Consider the following 21564-nt stretch of genomic DNA (forward strand, 5'->3'; position numbering starts at 1 on the left):
AACAAAAACCTGATCACAACTGCACCACCAATGCAAGTCCTCTGGAGTGACCACATCATTATACCCTTTGCGATCCACCTGCCAACACATTTACTGGATAACCGCCCAAACAGTCTTCCATTTCAGAAAATAAACTGGAAAATCATTAACGGTGCAGACCTAAATGCCAGACTGGAAGCAACCCTGTCGATCACTGTTCTAGACTCAACCAGCATAGAAGAAAGAACTGACGCAATCCAAAAATGGATAACGAAAACATTAGATGACATTGAAAAAGCAGTCAACCCTTCTCTAAAGAAAATAATGGCAAGATGGTCCTCTCTCCACCTCAGAACACTGAAAAAACTTGCAGGAAAATGGAGCAAGAATGGAGGAACTACTATGACCAACTGAAATAAATCACATACAAAAGACAGATGCGACTATACAAAGCTGAAATACTCAAAGCCAAAAAGACGTTCTACAATGAATGGATCACAAACTCAAGCAACACCCAGAAAGAGATGTTGAACATCGAGCTACGAAACCTACCAGCATGCAACAACACACCAACCCATCACAAATAATATGCAATGGCCATGCAGACCACTTCAAAAACAATCACAAACATCCAGCAAGTCATTAAGTGCATGTCGAAAAATCACCAGCAACCCCCTTACCCAGAGAACACTGGAACCATCTACTAGGCTAAACCAACTCCCACCAATCTCGACAGAAAGATTTGACAGCCTCTGGAGACAGCTCTCCAGACCCATGCCTACTGGACGTATACAAGACTATCCTTACCTACGAAACACTTGCAGAATGTCATCAGCCGCTCGCCTGTAACAGGAACTGTGCCACAAGCCTTCAAATCGGCATACATTAAGCCATTCCTTAAAGACCCATCAGGAAACATGGAAGACCTAAGCAACTATCCTCCAATCTCAAACATCCCATACCCAGCAAAGCTACTAGAAAGCGGTCAACAAGCAAATCCTGGAACATGTAGAAAACAATTGGATACTAGACCAGGCACAAGAAGGCTTCAGACCCACGAGGGTAATGAAAACTGCATTACTATCGATATGGGGCTATGTAAAAACTAACAGACTCCAAAGTCAAATTGGCACTATTAATACTAATTTTATCAGCAGCCTTCAACACAATCCACCACAAAACACTCATCAAAAGACTCCGAAGATGTAGGAGCCTGTAACTCAGCACTCCTCTGGCTAAAATCCTTCATTACAGAAAGAATAGCAATGACTTGGATAACACCTTTCGAGTCGAACCGCGCAAAACATTTGGAGTCCCACAAGGCTCATCGCTCTCACCTCTGCTGTTCAACATCTACATGACCACCCTGATTAACTTCATCAAAAAACACAGCCTCACCTGCTACAATTACTCAGACGACACTGAAAGTCTTCAAAATCAACTCCAGAGAAGAACAAAATCCAAACCTTACCAATTGCCTCACAAAAATGAAAACTCAACACGGACAAAACGGAAATCATGATCGCGCCCAATGACTCATCTCCACAATCCATGGCCTAACCACACTGGGAAACCCACCAAAACCATGTAGAGTGGTCAAAAATCTTGGAATATTAATGGACAACGAACTAACACTAACCCACAAGTTTACACAGTAGTTAAGAAATACTTCTTCCACTTACACCCAATCAAGAGGATACTCCCGTTCCCACACAGCACACTCCATCATCTCTCTCGTCATGTCAAGAATGGACAACGCCAACAGCATCTATCTCGGAATGCCAAGATACTTTATGAAAAAACAATGAATGCAGAACGCTGCAGCAAAGCTGCTTTTCACACTCACTGAGAGTACACATCACACTACCGCTGAGATCACTACATTGGCTACTGGCCAAAAAACTCTACAGCCAGGAGCAGAATTAATACAGGGACAAATCGCCATATACAAAACAAACATTAATGTCCAGCGACGACATTTGCCTCAAGCCGAAACAATAAGCAAAGCATACATTCTGGGGATCAGCACTTTCCTGCATAACGGTACTCTTTGGAACTCGCTCCCAAAGGAATTGCGAACAGCATTTCACCTAAAGTTCAGAAAACTGTTAAAAAAAGGGCTTTTTTAACTCTGCAAGCTAAAGAGGAATCCCATTGAAGATGAACCGCAAACGCAACACAATAACACCAGAAACTTGTGCCCCGAAACAGGGCCACCCAAAAAAAGGCCAACGACGGCAAACGCCACAGAATAATATCAACCCGATTGCTCAACCCCACATGCGGAAAAGGACTCTGGCGACTGCCAACTAACCCAACTAAAAACTTATACATTGCATGTCAGCCCTCAAACACTGAAGAACTACAGATGCTCTACTGACACTCCACAACACCCAACATGACACTAAACAAAACACACAAACTGACAATATACAACCATGCACTAAACACAACGCCGACCAACTAAAATTAAACCGCACACAGTGACCGGTTTCCCCGAACTGAAGCTACCACCAGCAGATCCAAGCTTCCTTGCTCTTTTTCCTTCTCAGTCCCATTAACTGACCCCTCCCAACCACCTGGAGACTATGAACATGGCAGCAGTGCACGGTTTAAATCGCAATAACAGAACATTTTCCACCTGTTACCATCAACCACTATGGGTGTAACTGGCAAGTGCATTTCCCATGCCTTCACAAACGCCCAAACTGTTGGCTTTGCCAATGCTTGTTTTTAAGTGTAGGAACACATACAGCTCCCTGCATCCGTCATGGCTTGGCATTGGAAAGGCAAATGGCCTTAACTCTCAATCGTGTTGCTCTGCTAAACAGAAGCAGTCTATGCAAGGGGGGTTTGCCTGTCTCCTTTTAGGTTTCCCTTTGATTATTTTCAGGCACCAGTTTGACACGTCAGAATCCCTTCCGAGAGCTTTCGTGCTTAGATTCGACTATTGCGAGCGTCATGCACACAGCGCTACGTAACTAATTTTACAGAAGCAAGTGGTTTAGAGTGGCTTTTGATTATTTGTGCGCACAGCATTAATTTCCAAACCTGTCAGGCTGGTGCTTCTTGGCGCTTCCTGTTGCTTTGTTCGCACCCGAGCGTGGTTTTCACAACCTGTGCGTTGCCCCATCACAGGCACCCTTCCTGCATTCTGGTAAACCATAGCTTTCAGTACTGCTTCGTTATCTCCTTCCTAGCATGCAGTTTCATTTTGTTATCTGCTTTCCAGCATAGTCCTTTCATCCAGCAGCATAATTATTGTGCGCAGCCAGTACATCGCCACCGCGCTTTTTTTTTCAAAATGTTTGTGCGTCATGCTAGTCTTGGGGGCCCATTTGTTGCAGCTTGACTATCTTGTCAGGCGCCTCTGTCTCTGCATTGTATAAAAGGAGCATGCTTCTTTATCTCCGATACATATGTCGTTTTATTTCTTCTTACTACCTTTTGTGCACTGAAAATACCTTTTATAAATCCTCTAATATTTTTTGTGCGATAGTTTTCAAAGAAACTTTTCACACATGCAATACAAATGATACCACTAGATCAAAGAAAATACTTTGGTACACTATAAAAACCTCTTTAAGAATTCACTGTTCATTTAGACCCGCATCCCCCACCCAAAAAAAATCGATCAAACCCATGAAATAAACCTACCAACGTTCAACAAGGAAATCTCACTACCTAGCATTCTATTCAGAAAAATCCAATGACTGCAAAAAAGGTATTTATTTATGTAGAAGCTAAAACTCTAGAAATCTAGAAATCTCGTAGCAGCAATTATCAGAGAGATCTGGCGCTGAGCTACAATTCTGTTATAAAAATGTAATGAGTGCTGATAGGGTGATGAGCACAATGTAAGTTGTGCCCTTCCCTTAAATTCTTCTGTAAGGCAGGTCTTCCGTATGTAGCGCCTTGAATCGCTATGTTTTATTTTTGTTTATGGGAAAGGTTTAGGTGAACAGGTGAAAGTGCTTCTTGTGGGAGTCCCACTTGTCCGAAACGAGTCTCTATTGCTGACATGTTATTATTTTTTTCACAGGTCTTAATAATTGGGCATGATTTTCAAGTACCATTTTATAGTGAGCAATAAATCAGTTGGTTGGTCAAGTAATATACATTTTAGCAGAGGGTTTTATGACCGGTGCAACAAAATTGAAAGAAAGAACGGGTCGATAGGTAGAGGGAAATGATGGGAAGGTTTTTCATATCTTGGCACAAGTCCCATACTGCTGAACTCGCATGCTTTTGGCAGGTATCACTGCCAGGGAATCGGTTCACTCACCTGCCAAGCCACTTACCTGTCCATTAACTTCAATGAACTCTCACCCACCAAAAACGAAATCTTGTTTTTTCACCCACCCTGGAAAGGTTGAGAATTATGGTATAGCTGCACATTGGTGAGCCTGTCTGTATCAAATGTCCATCCCAGAAAGAATTAAAGCCTTATAACTCGAAAAAGTAGCTTGTATTTTGATATGTCACCGGAGTGGAAAAGTTCCTGATTTGGAGTAACAGGCCAAGTCATCCTTCGCTTCCCACTCTTGGTTACGTTTGATACTTAAAGTTTCCCCTCCTTTTTTATTTTTATTTTACTTCTAGCATGGCGTTTATTCCGCGATTGGTTTCTTTGATTCTAGTCTCTTGCTTGATGGGCTAGAGTGTCCTTTTCAGGATGTGCTGTCGTGCTAAATGACAGCCACAGTGCAATTTCTTTATGTTCTTGTTCCTTGTCCGCATTTCTGTTTGCAGTTCCCTCTCCACAATTTGCTCGAACACTTGAGCTTGCGTGACTTTTTAAATTGAGCTTCACTATTAAAATGACACATTGCAGTGCATCCATCTTCTTTATGAATTGACTCTCGAGTTATCACACTTTAACAAATTTAAAAGAATTATTTCATTTTCTTTCTTTTTTTAATTTGATTTATATTGCACTTCATAGATTATAAACTTTAGACACATTAAAAGAATTCTACATCAGCCATCCTTTAAAAAATAAATTGTATTTCTAAGGCTTTGAACTGGACAGCATCCGTGTTTTTGAGCTTCATAAAACCGTATGAACGTTCTAAGTGGGTACATGCAGTCAATAGAGGTGTATTAAACTTGCAGGGTAAAAAATACAGGGGCAGGCAGTGCAATGATTGACCTATCAAGTCTTCCTTCCAGTTGAACACTAATTCTTATTGGTTGGAGTTAGGTTTGGTGGTACATAAGGAGGATGCAAAGATTAGCTGAGCAAGTGACATTCAGTTCCAGACCTGGTGGAGCGGAGCCACCATTCTGACTAATATGTCTAGATATTCAACACAGCACACTTCTCTCACAAGGCCACCACCTGGATAACCTCCTTACAAGGAAGGGCCATGAAAGTGTACTCCGATCAGGCCAATGCAGCCCCTACAACCATCAACTGTGGAGTCCCCCAGGGGTCATGCACGGCACCCACTTTCTATAACCTTTTTCACCAAACCTCTCTTTGACATGTTGGATGCGCTCGGCATAGCATACACAAACTATGCTGACTATACCCAAGTCCTCCTCCCTCTCACCGGAGACTATGACCAAGACACATCTCTCCTGCAGATATATGCCACCATCCAAACCTGGATGGCTATCAATGGTCTTTGTTTAAACCGTGATAAAAACAAGATCATCATTCTAGCCCCCAAGGAAATTCTATCCAAACTCGGCCCTAACTACATTCATGTCACCATCGACAATACTAACATACCTGTCTCCACTTCCGTGAAGACCCTAGGAGTCTACCTAGACGCTACACTCTCAATGACAAAACAGGTCCGCGCCATCGCCTACGCGCTTACCACCAAACTCATATATAACATAAAACCCTTTGTTACATCTCAAAGCTGCCTCTCCATCGCCAGAGCCACAATAGAAGCTAGACTCAATTACTGCAACACCCTCCTGGCAGACGCCTCAACTAAAAACATGAACAGGCTTCAAATAGTACAAAACGCGCTGCACCGCCCTTAACATCCCCAAAACTGACCATGTATCATGCCCACTGGCTCGGAGTCAAAGAATTAACTTCAAAATCCGCACCCTCCCATACAAATGCAACAATCTCGCCGCACCTTCCTACTTATCTGAAACCATAACCAAGAACTCCTCCAACCGTCCCAAAAGAAGCCACCATGCGAACCAACTTTGCATACCCACCATAAAAAGAGCCAAAGCCGGCGGCATTGGCTTCCACATAGCACCTAAGCTTTGGAACACCCTCCCCATTTCACTAAGAGCTGAACCCAACCTGTACTCCTTTCGCAAATCCCTCAAAACCACACTATTCACATAACCCTACCACACACATACACTGCACACTAGCCACACTCTTCACTTTCAACTTTAAACTGTAATGTAATGCAACTTGTCTGTAATGCAATACCTTTGTAACCGAAATATGATCTTAAAATGCAAATTTACCATTTAACTACTAAGCCTTCCTCTGTATTTCTGTAACAGCGCCACGATGCCCTAGGGCTGCTGTGCGCTTTCAAAATACGAATAACTAAAGATGTCTCTCTTGGCTATGTCTAGAGCAGTAGGCAATGGGTAGGTTGGTGCTTGAAATGGTTTGGTTAAGATGCATGAGAAGATAGGTATGTGAAATGAGGAGGCAGGTGAGGACAATGGATGGATAGTGTACACAGTGTTTCTGAGGGCCTTGGTTGATTCGAGGGAGGGGTGTGTTTAACAAAAAGTGTCAATGATGGGGTTTTGTGTGGTTGTTCACATGAAACGTGATGTGCAGGTTGAAGTGGGTGATGCCGAGCAACGATGGAGGGTAATATAGGATATATGCTGGTTCGAACCATATTGGTGGCTTGGCTATGAAGTTCGATGATTAGAGGTTGTTTAGATGAGGGTGGAAGGGACCGCGACAGACTGGGGCAGTGAATGGAGAAGTTAATTGGGCAGAGGGACGCACGAAGGGTGTGGGGGTAGCGGAATGTTTGGACAGTGGAAGGTAAAAGGACAGCCAGTGAGGAGGAAAGGGGTGACCAGAGTATTAAAGGTCAACCAGTGTAGGTATAGGAAAGGGTGAAGGTGTGCAGAGGAAAGGTTTATGCAACAGGTACAAGCTGGTATAAGTAGCTTGAAGAAAAGGAGGGAGATGAAATGGTAATATATATTTTAGCATCAAATGTTGATCGCACACCATGAATGCATATGACACGAGGGCACATGTTAATGAAACGGTCTATGGATGCAGAAAGCGAGCAGGAACATTTCTCATTAGAGTCGGGCATCAGAAAAGGGGAAGTAGCATTCTGGCTTTGAAAGAAGGCAACATCGGCTATGCCATGAAGTGCTGTACATATGGGCGGGGGGGGGATTTTTGCCTTTTCATTACCGGTGTTTACAATATTTACAGTAACCTAGATTATTTTGTTATACGTTTGGTTGTGACAAGAGCGCGCAGCGCGCCTTCATGGAATCCCATTTTCAAACCCGATCCTTAACAGGATGGCTCACTCTGTTCTTTTCCTTGGAGCTCTTCTAAGACCTAAAGCGCACATGATGTGTTTTAAAACACCCCAGCTGGCCACACAACAGAAAGACCATCCGTGATTCCCCTGAGGCTGCAGTGGCGGCCCCTTTCATTTTTCACAGCTGATGAATGTGCCGTTTTCCTTGTGTCTTTTTCAATAAATTGGTTCCCTTTTTACATAGTTCTAAAGACATGTCGAGCAGTGCACATGCTTAGACAAGAAGACATTCCTAGTCCTAATTACATCGACCTGGAGCATGCAGCAAGATTCTATCCCATGTCCTAGAGGCTGGAAAGGAGGAGGTTGAAGGGGCTGTTTTAAAAAAAACAAAAAAAAACAAAGCTATTTCTTTGGCAATAAGACGATTCTTACAAAGTGTACATGAGCAGAGACTTTGTGTATACGCAAGATGTTCTTGTGACATGTTTTATGATAAAATACAGGCTAACAAAGGCTTTACTTTCATGTTTCCTAGGCTTCGGAGGAGGCTTCTCTTCGGGCCTTGGAGAGCCTCATGACAGAGTTTTTCCACAACGGCACCTCCAATGAACGTAAACGAGAGATTGGTAAGTTTGTGGCCAAGTATTTCTCTCGAAGGGTAGAAGAATGCTGGTGCCAATAAGGGCTGTAATATTATAAAGCCAAAAATACGGCCCTGCCTTAGTCAGCATGCAGCCAGTACAGTTAATGCAAGACCCCTTTCCACAGCCCTGCAAAACTGTCCACCAAGCAACAAAATATCCCACAAACCATGGATCACTATGAACTATTTCCCACTATAAGAACATGTAAAGCAGAAGTGTTTCTCCTGCTACATTTTAAGCAAGTTTTGGCTAAAGTTCATGCGCTCCTATGATCTCGATCACTGCCAAAGGGCAATAAGGATATCTGACATGATTACAAATTGTGGCCATTAGACATCATTTTGAATTGAATTCATATTTTATTTATATCGCGCTTGCACACAAGTGTTTCAGAGCGCAACAAGGCAAGGGAGGGGAACAGGGAATAACAAAACAGCGATCTTGCTATGCCCAGTGACATTGAAAACGTGCAAGTGCATGGGAGAGGGGAAAAGTGCACAGAAGGGAGGAGAAGTGGAAAGTGCGGAGTAAAGGAGAAAGATGAATAACAACAAATAAATAATAAAGGCAGCTGACAGGGTAGGTCTGATAAGTGCAGGAAGAAAAAGGGAGGGGGGGGCAACTGTATGGGTACAGAGACAGACCACAGTGCAAGGGGTGGCCCGGAGGCAGTGCAGGAGGGTGGCAGGGTGAGCAGGTACGAGGGCCCAGAGGACAGAGGGTGCACCATTTGCAATACTGACCAGCAAGCAAGATAATAGCAAGAACAACACAGGTGGCGGTTAGCAATTGTGACCATCGGGTATGGCTTTCAATACTTATTGGCATGATAGGGGATTTGCTATAATCATTTGAGACCAGAATAGCAGCATTTACCTAATGCGCCATTTAATAAAGTGTACTAGACCGGCGCATAAACAAATGGACTCAAGCAGGAATAGAAATAATTTCAAAATGGCACATACATTGTATTGCTCAGCTATCCAACCCTCCCTCCAACTCCTTCATCACAAAGACAGCCCTACTCTGAGAGGCACACATTAACCACTCAACAGTCGACATGCTCAACTGCACAGCATTCAGTTGCTCCCCTTACACATTTCAAAGCTCCAACACTCGAACCAAACATACCACTGCCCTGCAGCCACGCCGCAAAGGCACATTGAGACCATAACACACACATGCAATCCCCCATTATCTCTTTGGATGCACTTCCCACCCTAAAATCTGCTTGAAGAAGGTCCCACTTTCCAACCACATACAGGCACTTGTTCTTTTCCCTTCCACACCATTCAGCTGATGAGCATGGGAGGAGAGTGAATTGTGGCGCGCAGCAAATAAGTGGCAAAGGAAAGAAGGGAAAGGGCCAATAAAGCAAGAGCGGAAAAGGAGAGGTTGGGGAAATGGAGTGGATAAGAAGATTAGTGGTAAGCATTTCTTGGAACCGGAAGACCTGGGTTCTAATGGGGTTTCCCCTACTTGACCAAAATTGTACTATTTTAGACAGATGTCCTTGCCCTTCTCTTTACCAATGAAATGTGGGCATGCTTGGAAATATAACGATATAAAGCACTTCAGTAAACTGAAAATATTTGCTACAAGTGGGGTTGTGTCCAAGTAGTTAAAGTCTAGAAATTGGAACGAAGTGATACAAATTCAAATCCCAAATTACCCACTTCTCCAAACTGTGCGACCTTCAGCGCATTAGTCTGTCCCCATATTCCAATTTCCTTTTTTTCCTAACGTTGGAGTATTTACCAAATACACTGATTTACCAATACAAAAGGCTATATTCAATCAAAGAGTGGAGAATAGTGGAAGAGGAGGTGATGCAATTTAGAAGCAGATTTGCCAAATATGGAACGTCCAGGTTTTAATACGGTTTCCCTCATTTGATCAAAAATGTCTGCTCTGGGTAAGATTAGAGTCTCCCTCTGCATCCCTTAGCATTCCATTTTAAGTGTGTTTAGCAACAGACTGGACACCAGTGCTCTGAACTAGATTACTCCAAAGAGACTAGTGAGGAGAGATGTGATTTTGTAGAAAAATGATAGCCTTTATAACCTGAAGGACTGGATTGTATTTTATAGGCGTTGCTGGTTACAACCACTGTTGGGTGCTTTGCAGCCCTGTAATTGAACACACGCACTACTGACAGATTTAAAGTGATTGGCCCTCATTACGACCCTGGCGGAGGACCATGGTGCAATTTGCACCATGGTCCATGGCGCAGGCCTGCCAACTCCGCCATGGGGGTTGGCGGACTTACCGCCCCATTCCGACCTTGGCGGGGCGGTAAGTCCCCAATCCCCATTTACCCTTCCCCATTCCCATTTTCGCCCCATAGGGTATAATGGGAGTGGGGAAGGCGTTAATTACGCCACCGTAAATTACGGTGGCGTAATTAACAACAGGTCCCGTAGCGCCATGGATTTTTCCGCCCGGAAAAACCAGGCGAAAAAAACCACCATGGCGCTACGGGAACTCGTAGTAGGGCGGAGAGGTACGCCATGCATTACGCTGGCGTAAACCCCTCTCCGCCAGGGTCGTAATGAGGGCCATTGTCTTTTAGCTTTAGTAGTTGGATGTTTTTACCCCTTAGCAGCCCGGGTTTATTAATATGCTCTATCCGTAGCTTTCCAATAAATATTGTCAAGAAGGATACACCTGCCCGTCATCACCTGAGGGTCCTTTGATTCCTGGTGCTATCTAGTCTGCTTGTTTTTGTATTCGATTAAACTCGTGATCTACGATTTTGCTCACTCCTGACCCATGCTCATTTGAAACTTGCAAGGTTAAGGTTAACCAGCATCAAATATTTCCCACAATGTGTGAACTTTCCCGTGAACCAGGTATCCTGGTTGGGACATTTTGCACACACGCCTCTCCATTTCTGGTGGGTCACTTAAACCCAACGACCTGTCATATGCTGACATTTGACTAGTCCTGCTTTGTTACAGTGTCGCATATAAAGTGTTAATCTGTCAGGGACGGTTTGTGACCATCTCCGTAGAGTGATTCAGTGCATTATCCTTTGCTAGTTACTGCAATGCACACCTTCTTAATGACTGAAGGATACTTGCAAATGCTCTGCAATCATCCCATGTTTAACATGCTATAGTAGAATGCATGGTTGATGGAATTCACTGGAAACTAGCCACAGATGAGCTTTCTGCCTTATTTGCTTAACCAAGGTCAATTACTCCACACATCTCTTACCCCTTAGCATTTTAATTAATGTGTTCCCTGCTTTCCTTTTCGGTGTTAAGTATTGATGAGGTTGTGTTTTCTGCAGAGGAGCTGCTGAATAATTTTGCCCAGCAGATTGGCGCCTGGAGGTTTTGTTTCTATTTCCTGTCCAGCACCCGGAACGACTATGTCATGATGTACAGTTTGACAGTCTTTGAGGTGAGTCTGTGGACCATTACGTGTTTACATTTGTGGAAATTGGTTTACACCTTGTACTGTGGAATGTGCTTATCTGTTCTTTGACTGCCATCGCAATATGTCATGCACCGTACTGGATCAATTGATTTCTGTGCATGGAAGATTTTTCTTTGGGAATAGGCACTGCTGATGGTGCTTGAAAGACAAAGCAAGTTGTTTTAGTATAACCCCGAATTCTGCAGAAGATTCCCACCCCTCATCCCACCTGTCCATTTAGATCCAATGTATGTAAACTGATCTGATTATTAATTGTGCAATACCTGAAAGGCCAAACAATTTGGCCTACAAGGACCCTGACCCAGTAACCTATGGCGTTGGTCGGTAAAGGGCATCCATCTAACTGTAAAGTGTGATCATCAGCAAGCCACATTTACGTTTATGGATGTCTTTTATAGCTTTGTGATGGGTAACTCGTGCAGCCTTGGTTGCCCTCATTGACTGGTGTCCAACTCCAGGCCCCGAGGGCTGCAAACCTTTAGGGTTTTAAGGATATTCCTCAATATTCATGGTTACTCTATATGCATATACATTTATCACATAATGTGACTGAGGAATGTCCTGAAAATTCAAAATGTATGTGGCCCTTGAGGTCCAGAGTTAAGACCCATGGGGCTATTTTAGACCCTTGACCTATGAAGTGTACTTATCCAAGTGTCCTCAAGCATTCTATAATCTTTTGGATCATAGAATTCCAAGGCATGAATTCGTTTTCAAAAACTGATTAGGAGAGTTTGCTAATAAAACACTTTTTGATTAGCAAACAGAGCCCTTTGATTAGCAATTCTTTAACTAATAATGTTAATGTCGCAGAAGTCATTTATAACCAAGACATGAATGAGCAACAATACTGCAGTTTTGCGTAATGCAGAAATAAGACATTAGTTTGAGGAGTCGGACCTTGCAAATTCTTTAAAATGTAGCTATACCTGCAGGTCTGGTAACTTAGTTTATCTATTCGAACCTAAGAGAAATGCACTCAACGCATAGCATTGCAGGACAACAAATTTAAAATGCAATTTGTGTGCAATGCTGCATGCCACTACAAACCCGCTTTGTTTGGCACACTGCTGCCACCTAGAGGCCAGCCATGTACTTCAAAAGTTTTGATTGACATTTACTCTAAACAAAGTAAATGTTACATAATAGTTTCGAACATCTCTTGCAAATGCTACTCGCCCTTCATAAAATGTACTCAACTATGGTAGTGGACGAAAAGACTTTGCGAGCCACATCCGAGTGTCTGTAAAATGTAAAAGGTTAGCTGCATGAACAGACACAAATAAATAGATATGATAAAAATTGTCTGAAAAAAGTTTGGCCAGCTGTCTCCTGCAGGTGGCAATATATAATGCAATCATAATCATCAAGCAAAACGAGCTCTGGAGGCTAACTACAGTGCTTGGTATTGCAATAGATCTGTATATGTACCGATTGGATGGAACTATTGATCACTACTTTGCGTACAAGTCTAGTTCGCTTTGTGTATCATTACGTTAGAGGAAAGAAAGACTAAGCAGAGTGGATTGCGTAACAGGCAGAGAACTGGGTAAACTAGATGGAATAAGTTTGTGGTAATATCAATTTCAAGGTACCTGGTATAAAGCAACTGGGTGCTAATATAGAATGTCAAGGAGTATGGGTTCATTCATGGGTTGAGCACCAGTTGCAAGATGTATGCAACCTGCAGGGTATAGAACTGGGTTTGCCATCAAAAACATTTGATCATGTGATCATGTACATGCTCACTCATCAATATGATGCATCTTCCCCAACAAAATGAAATATAGCTGACACATTTAAATGTGATACACTAACCTAAACTTTACTGTAAAGCATGGAGATGATGCAGTGTTTTACACTATCAATACTCTAATTATGCATTATGTAACAAACTTACATTTTAGGAATGGAATTGCGTGTCTTGTCTTTTTAAAAATATATAAAGTTGGTATTTGCCAGACAGGCTATAGAAAGCTTAATAAAAGTAGCGTCCTGATTATTTTGGGTTTGCAGTTATTTGTAAAAGAAAGACATTCTTGCCTAGCACTCCCACACATGCCTTTAGCACTTAAGAGTGGAGGAGATGATTGCTGTTGCACTGTCTCTCCATTAGGACTCGAAGTGAACAGAGAAAAGAGGGGGAAGAGAGCACAGAGGGCAAGAGATCAATGCAGGACGAGCTGTGCTTTCATTGAAGAGGGCAACTTAAATAGCTATCATTGCTACAAAAGTGTCCATTTTATTAGCAAACTGACAGATTTGCATAGCAAATTGGTATGCCACACTGCTTATTTTATGCTTTGGAACTCTGAATGGTATTTCAACTGCTCCTTGTTCTGTGAATGCTGCTTGTCTAAAGAATCAACCCATTACAAGCTTGTTACTACTGTAGTATGATTGGAAGCGTTCATTGACTATTGATTTAATCCTTCATCAAGACCTCTGGATACCATGGCTAGTGGTCCACCTAATGTTAGTTGTGGTGTTCTTTCTAGATCGTCTTCACTCTCTTGCTCTCTCTCGCCCCTCTTCCTCTTCTGTTACACTTCTCTTCCCTGCTCTGCTCACCTCCGCTCTTCTCTGACTCGATCATTGCCCTAAGGTAGTTTTAGATTGGATTTGTCGTTTCATAATCTGTTTTATTAGTTCATTGCCTGAAACAAGCAGCATGTGCTTTACTCTTGTAGTTTAATGATTTTCCAGCCAGTGTCCAAAATAGCCCCAACAATGTTCAGTATATTAGCTTATTTTTTTAATCGTTTGTTCTCCATTTTAAGTCTCAGAATTGTCATGCAGTACGTTTTCTTCTATCCTGCAAATAAAATACTGTATTTTGATGGCGTGTTTGATTATATTGTGAAAGTCACTTTGTTAATCTGGCATTCTTCGAAAAATGTGTAATTCCATCTCCCACCTGTAAAGATCTAGAGCCCTATTCATGCAATTCTCAGTGTTTTCCTCCAGATTAGCTTTGCAGAAAGTCACGGACTCTCATCCCTTCCTCTGTTCTCCAAAAGATACTGATACTAATTTTTCACGTTTGGTCGGAAAGGGGATCTTGGAAGTTAAACTCCTGTGACGTATTTATCTGAAACTCTCACTAGGCATTATTCACTGTCAGTTTTGGGAGAATTAGCTTTAGTCGCATTGTTCTAAATACCATCCGACTATTAAAGCTAAGACTGTGGAGAGTACCCTGGGAAGGCAAGCCCTTTTAGCATATATCTGAAACCCACCCAGATCTGGTTTAATTTCCACACGTTCCAAATTTGATCCCCTTACAAAATATGGATGTTAATGCCAGAATGTGAACTTTTAATTAATATGCAATCTGACGTTACTGGTTTAGTGTACTTTGTAATTTAGATTGCTGATGGAGTGATTAGGATATTGCTTAGTTAAATTGTTGCATTGTTTATTTGAAGATTATCTTGTGTGCAATAATGCTTATATTTCTATAAAGATTATAAATATGCAGTTCTAGATTTTTTATTTTTTTATTTTACAAGCTTTTAGTTTTCCAGTCACATGGCAACTCAAAGCAATGCAAACAATGCCAACCATGAACAGTCCAGTAACCATTTTTTTGTCCCCACCCCAAAGAGAAGAGAAAGCGGTTCTAGGTTTTGTAGCTGTTGTGTATTTTTGTTTTAAGAATTTACTTGTCTAGTTTGTTTTGCTTTTATGAAGTGAATCCTCATCAATAAAGCTTTTTCTGATTGAAGCATTTTTGCAAAATCTTTCCTTTCTGGTCCATAACGTCCAACTAGGATTATTGCTCGACACTATTTTGAAAAAGTTTATTCCATTGATCTGAACTGAGAAACCCAAGGGTATTCTCCCAGGTAAAACTCGGGGAAACTCTTATTCAGGTGGCCAGGGGAGGAGCTGGCGCTCTCAGAAACAAACCCTGGGGGTGGACGAGCGAGGAGGATCACCAGAGTAATGGACCCAGGAGTTATGCTCAGGGGAATGTCCCAGGTGAGATGCGGTATTGTGCCAGAGAAGCAGAAGAGGGCGAGATATCTGAGGCTTTCATGCACTGTATTTCATCTGCCTCCCTTCCTCCCATTAGATCTCTCCGGCCCAATCCAACAACCCTTCCGTACGTAATCAATCCTCTAAGGTCCCAAACCTGGTTGCACCCAAAAAGCAGAACTCCCAGAATCCTTGTTTCACCGTTCTCCATTCGAATGCTCCCCATTCTTCTTTTTCTTGTCTCTGATTATTATTTCCTGCACTCCCAACCTGGTCAGACAAAATACTACGATTCCCATAATCCCCTTTGTTAATTTCACGATCCCAGCTATTCCCGGTTTACCCCGCAAAACCTGCCCTCACGAGTTCACCACAAACCCTAATCCTAGGGTTATCATTCCATGTATCACTTCTTTCTCTTCTGACCCTGTAGGATATCTGGCAACTCTTAACGCCAGCTTTTTCTGACACTCCAACCCCTTCCTTTTCCCACACAAATACTTTCTCCAGAGACACAAGACACCAGACTTTTAATAAAACCGTTTACTTGACATGTCCCAACACCAGCACCTGGCAAAGTCAGGCAATTAACCTGAAATACACACACCTGATGGCCATTTCCTTTCCCCACAGGGATAAAAGGTGAGTAAAAGAGCACAGTACGAGCAAGACAAGCATGACAGACAGCACGACGACACATCTACGCAGGCGTGGCAGTTCAAGAGAAGGAGACAGGCGGCAAGAATCGAGAAGGTGGTGAGGAGAGAAGGGGCCTTGCTTTTTCATCCCAGGCCCACGGAACCTTTGTGGAAGAGAATTTAAGACCGCAAACAATAGCACAAGTGTCTTGCAGCAGGTGTCAACGGTACAGAGAGCAAGCTTACGCCGATAAGCAGGACAGGGGGAAGCTCCTGCACCCGTGGTACCTGCCTTGACTACAGGAAAGCTAAAAACCATTAGTTTCATCGCTGCCGGTGAGTCGAGGGGAGAACCGATAAGAACCGGGCTGTGATGAATGAGAATCGAAAAAGTGGCAAGTCTGAACCAAGTTTAATGAACTGTAAGAAGTGTTAAGGGGAGACCAGCTGCAGAGGGAAAACTGGCACCACGTGGGTGCTAATTAAAGACACTGGTCGATCCCTATCTGAGCGAAACTACAGGTCCCAGAAGGCCGTAGCTAAAAGCGGTCAAAGTGGTCATACAAGAGGGCTAGTAAAATCCTTGTTCAATCGAAAGACTTTGATTGGCAGACTATGTGAAAGCAAGGGAAGTGAATCCCGCAAATACAAGTCAATGTGAAGTTGCAAGAGTGAGCCCGACCAAGGGATGCTGATGAGAAGGGGGCAAGTCTAAAGTCCCAGGAAACAGTGTGTTAAGAGTGAACCTGGCGGAGGGATGTCCACTTGAACTGTTTTGAAAAGACATCAAGATTTGTGAGCAAAGGAGAAGCCGTAGTGAACCCAGAGAAGGGAGGTTGAAAGTAAAGGAAGGTTCAGCGGCCAAAAGGGGGGACTTGGGTGAACCCATCACCCAGTACCCATCACCCAGTGAACATTCAAAACGAACTTTCGTTTGTTAAAGGAACTTAATTTTGAGAACCACAGAGGCCCTCGAAAGCGAGAAAACATAGCTATCCGGGGTCTTATCATTAAAGAACTTTCTAAGGATTTGCGCCCAGAAGAGGTGAATCCCAGGGTGAAAGTCGCCCACCCAAAGCTCATGGAAAAGAGACTATGTATTTATTTTGTTAGTTGAATACATCAGGTCCTCGAAGGCAAGACACCTTCAAGAAAGCAAGACTTGGCCATCAATGGTCCTGAGAGTTACCATTAGAACTGTTGTCTCGTGCTGGAGAAGCCAGAGACTGTACTGTGCTCCAAGCTCCCACCTTACCCCGTGTCCAAAAGACGGGGAAGTGAAACCCAGTCTACCACATCCTGACTTATTATTTGAGAGCACTTCTTTCTTTTCTTGAGAATTATCCCACGCCCTTTTTGTATTAGTTATAATGTTTGGCAGTAGGTTTCTTACTATAGGCCCTTTTTATTTGACAAAACGCCACTAGGACTGCATTATTTTAATTTGGCTGTAAACGCTTGACGCTTGCTCCCATTTTGGATTTAGGATTAGATTAGGCGCTTTTCCAACCTGCATACAACATTCATTGTTCAATAAGCACCCTTGAACTGTGATCACTTGTCCGTCTTACTTTTTGCCACCAGAAGTTCCTTACAGATCACTCTTGCCTCTTTGGTCCCTTAGCTTTGAAGGCCGTGATTTGCCCCTTCCCCATCTAGCAAAGAACTGCTAGTAATTGAACACTGTCATTGGAAACACCTTTTTGTGTTAGGTCGTAAGTATCCAGAACCTCATGGGCAAAGTTGTGATGTAGCTATTTCTTGATATTATGGTTATTCCAGCAATGCAAATTAAGAAGGCACGTCATTTAGCTGTCTCCAAGTGAATCTGCAGAAAATCCAAACTAGGCAATAAGTAGTTTTAATAATTAAAAACACTCCTATTACAGCAGTTGCTGCTAGCTTTTGCGCTTTGCCCTTGCTGCATTTAAGCCCACTGCACGTTGCCTCCATGTAATATTGTTTTTCTTGAGCATGTGTACTTTCAGAGTGACTTGCTTTGGTAGGTGCTAAGAGGTCCACTGTAGAATGTTGAGCATAACAAAGGAGCAAACTATCTCTGTGAAGGTTGTCTAGACATACTTGTACATTACCCATAGCATCAGTTTTTTGGCATATGAGCTTGTAGTATGCAACTTGATCTCAGCATGGCTGCCTTCCGTATCTCAAGTAGCATAATCTATATCTAGTTGCAACCTGGCCTCTTGTAGATGAAATCTATCTAGGGTCTGATACTTGGACAATTTTGGGAGCTCCACTTTCACACAACAATTTTCATGGTTTCTCAGGATTCAAAGGTCTACCATTTGTGAGCTTCATGTGGAGAAGGAGCCTTGTTTCAATTGTTTAGACAGCCGGGCTGTATCTGAAGGTGGGAAAGATCTCTGGGGTGATAATTTGCCTTGTCAGTTCTTGACTTCCCCTCATAACATAGACTGTGCTGTAAGCTTGGGTAGGGAAAAAAGCAACTTTAGAATGTTTAGATTTGGGGTGAGAGATCAGGAGGTAGATTGTGCTATACATACCTGTGCCGGGTTTGCTCCCAAGACTGCTGGCCAGATTTTCTATGGCAGTGTTTCAGCAGGTGCTCCAAACACACCAATTTATCTTTTTAGGTTTCACGTTTTTTGTCAAATATTTTTTATATTATTTGAATAGACTGTAGGGTATAAAGAAAGTGAAAGAGATGGAATTTTGGAGGCAGAAATATCTGCTGTTGGCTTTAGGCAGCTTATTGTGGTCTTGCAATGTTGTCCTTAGACTGCTTATTTTTGTCTCGCATTTTGCATTTTAGTTCCTCTATTCATTTTAGCCCAAGGGGTCTGCTTTAACACCTGTCATTAGTTTTGACTCCGATGTTGATTTGGTGTCACTATTGGCTGTGGCTCACTGTTGATGTTTCAGCACCCTCTAATGAGGCAGCTGTCGGGTGGTTGTACTTTAACAACACAATTTTTTTAGTTCATAATGAATTAACGGTATTACTTTTAGCTTATGGGTGGCTCTATCAATATCCTTGGCTTGTGCCGTTTGGCGTTAAAACTATACAGGTTTGAGCCTGCCACACACCATGCACACTGAAAGGCACCGCAGAGGCAGGGATGGGTTTGGGATTGCAGGGATGATGTTCTCTTCTATGTCGGTGCTCTTCCTGCAGTGCAAGCCACCTTCCCCCGTCTGTGGGACCAAAGGAGTTCAATTTGCCCAAGCCAGAAATTGCTGATTTTGATATAACTCAATCTCCCTCTTGTTTAGATCCTCCAGAGCACCTTGAGACCATGTAAATGGCAGCAATGTGTGCTGTGAATCCCAGTAACATAACCTGGTTTAACAAATGCTTGTTTTAAGGTGATGGCATGGCCGTCTGGCAGGCACTTGGTGAAGCTCTCCAAAGAATTGTCTAAGCAAGGGCAGAGCCACAGCCGTTGAGTCTGTGTAGTTACAGATCTTAAATGCATATTATTTGAAGTGTTTTATTTTAAAGTAGTCCTGTTGCCTGATCCCCATGGCAAAACACTGAAACGTGTAATCTTGCCAGACATTGATCTGGATGCTGGTCATCTGGCATAAACTGTAGGAAGAAATCCCTCTTAGTTCCCTATGCTGGAAACCATTGCTGCGAATGAGGTTTAGACAGCATAGATTAATTCATGAGCAAGTGTACTGCAATTTAGATTTTTTGGAGGGGCCCAGTGCCTGAGGTAGGTCGATGGACGTCTTTGTGTAAGAAGATTTTTACATTGAATATTAGTGGGGTTTGATTTTGAAGGATTTTGTGACTCGCAGATAGTTTGGTGGGGCACTTAGAGATGAAACCAGCATATTCGAAGTATGGGCCTTAATTTACTTTTGAGGTCCACCTATGCATTTGATCCTCTCTTTTCTTGGTGCGCCTTAGAGAATTTACCGACTTGGAGATTCCTAGATGGTGCGGGCGGTGGGGGGGCAGAGGGTATATGATTCTAGAGCCAGATATAACATTTCCCCACTGTTTAAAAACGTAATGTTCTAGAATTGGATTTCAGGAGCACTAGACAGCCTTGCACTATTGGAGCAGATCACCTATTAAAAATAAAACGGGTCTAGGTGGTTTTATTTCTCATCTAAGAGCATTGAAAAAAGTAAACCAGAAACTACAAGAAGCCTGGAGAAATATTACAAACTATTTACATTTGTAAAGCGCTCAGCCACCCATAGGCATCGTGGTGCTGTTAGAGAAATCGTTATTGGTTGCAAGAAAGCATACTTGGTTACATGACAATGAAAGTTTGGTAAAACATACTTGGTAACATGGCAGTACTTAATACAACACAGTTACAAAAGGAGTGTGGGTGGGTGGAGCATATCTGCAGCAGATTTAACACATTTCTTCTGTGGCTGGGAGTTTGTTTATTTTAATTGGAAAGTGTGGTGTAACTCCATTGAATTAGTAGATCATTATTGTTACCTGAGAATTCACTTAAAATTAAGTTTGGTGAATCTCCATTATAAGAAATAGACAAAGGCACAGATAACCATACATTTTCTGTGCACTTTCAATGTTTAATATAGGGGTGGTTCTCAGTCCTCCCGCATGTTAAGGCACACCAGTATAAAGCTGTTTCAACAATTGTACGATTTGTAATGCTGTTTGGGGCTCTGGACAGGCCGGATCACTTATTTGGAAGGAAAGCTGGGGCAGTCTGTGCTACGTTTACCAATCTGCATCCTTCTGCAAAGGATTCAAAGTGATTTGGGATTGATATCACTTGAGAGCACATTAAAACAAAGAACTTGTTTTTGAATATTAATATTGGGTGTACTTCCGATAATAGCTTGTAGGGTATGTTGGTGGCTGAAGGTAAATTGGGTAATATTGAAGCTTTAATATTAAGCTGAATTAATATTTGTGAAATTGAGATGCAAATAGTTTGAATTAGGATGCAAGAAGTAAAAAAATCTATTTTTTCGATTGGCTGGGAAATTGAAAACACTTTAAACCTTTAGTTCCTGTGACCGAATACATCAAGGTGTTTCCCTCCCTAATGACTGGTGAAGAATATTTAGCTTGGTTTCCTTGAATGAGCTGCCAATACATGGTTTGTTTTAACAGATTAGAGACACACAAAATAATGGGGCAAGATTTAATATTTTAAGCAATTGTTGAATGTGCAGATTATGTAAACAATATGCTCTTGTTGAAATCTTGAAACAATCGCTGAATTTATAGAAATAAATGAATTCCCTAAGAGTTTGGTAGGAGGCTTTGTTGGAGATAAGTTTTTGTACAGCTTGTTTTTGGAACCATTTAATTAACTGTATCCAGATTTAGTGGTGCTGGATTGATGTGATTGGAATTTTATCAAATTGATGTAAGGAGATTTGAGTTTTGCATTAATTAAGTTTGTAAAATGGCCCTCTTTAATTTTAATGTAGGTA

General features: G+C 42.3%; 1 protein-coding gene across 2 annotated transcripts in view; it reads left to right on the plus strand.

The window, feature by feature from the left end:
- Positions 1-21564, plus strand: part of XPO6 (exportin 6) — a 1073945-nt gene that overhangs the window by 161222 nt on the left and 891159 nt on the right. For both annotated transcript variants that reach the window (XM_069646882.1, XM_069646883.1), the window contains exons 2-3: positions 7975-8065; positions 11379-11491. In XM_069646882.1, the coding sequence (XP_069502983.1) occupies positions 7975-8065; positions 11379-11491 (204 nt within the window). The remainder of the gene's footprint in view (positions 1-7974; positions 8066-11378; positions 11492-21564) is intronic.

The sequence above is a fragment of the Ambystoma mexicanum genome, chromosome 2q (assembly GCF_040938575.1).
Source record: "Ambystoma mexicanum isolate Mex_15411 chromosome 2q, UKY_AmexF1_1, whole genome shotgun sequence".
Lineage (NCBI taxonomy): Eukaryota > Metazoa > Chordata > Amphibia > Caudata > Ambystomatidae > Ambystoma > Ambystoma mexicanum.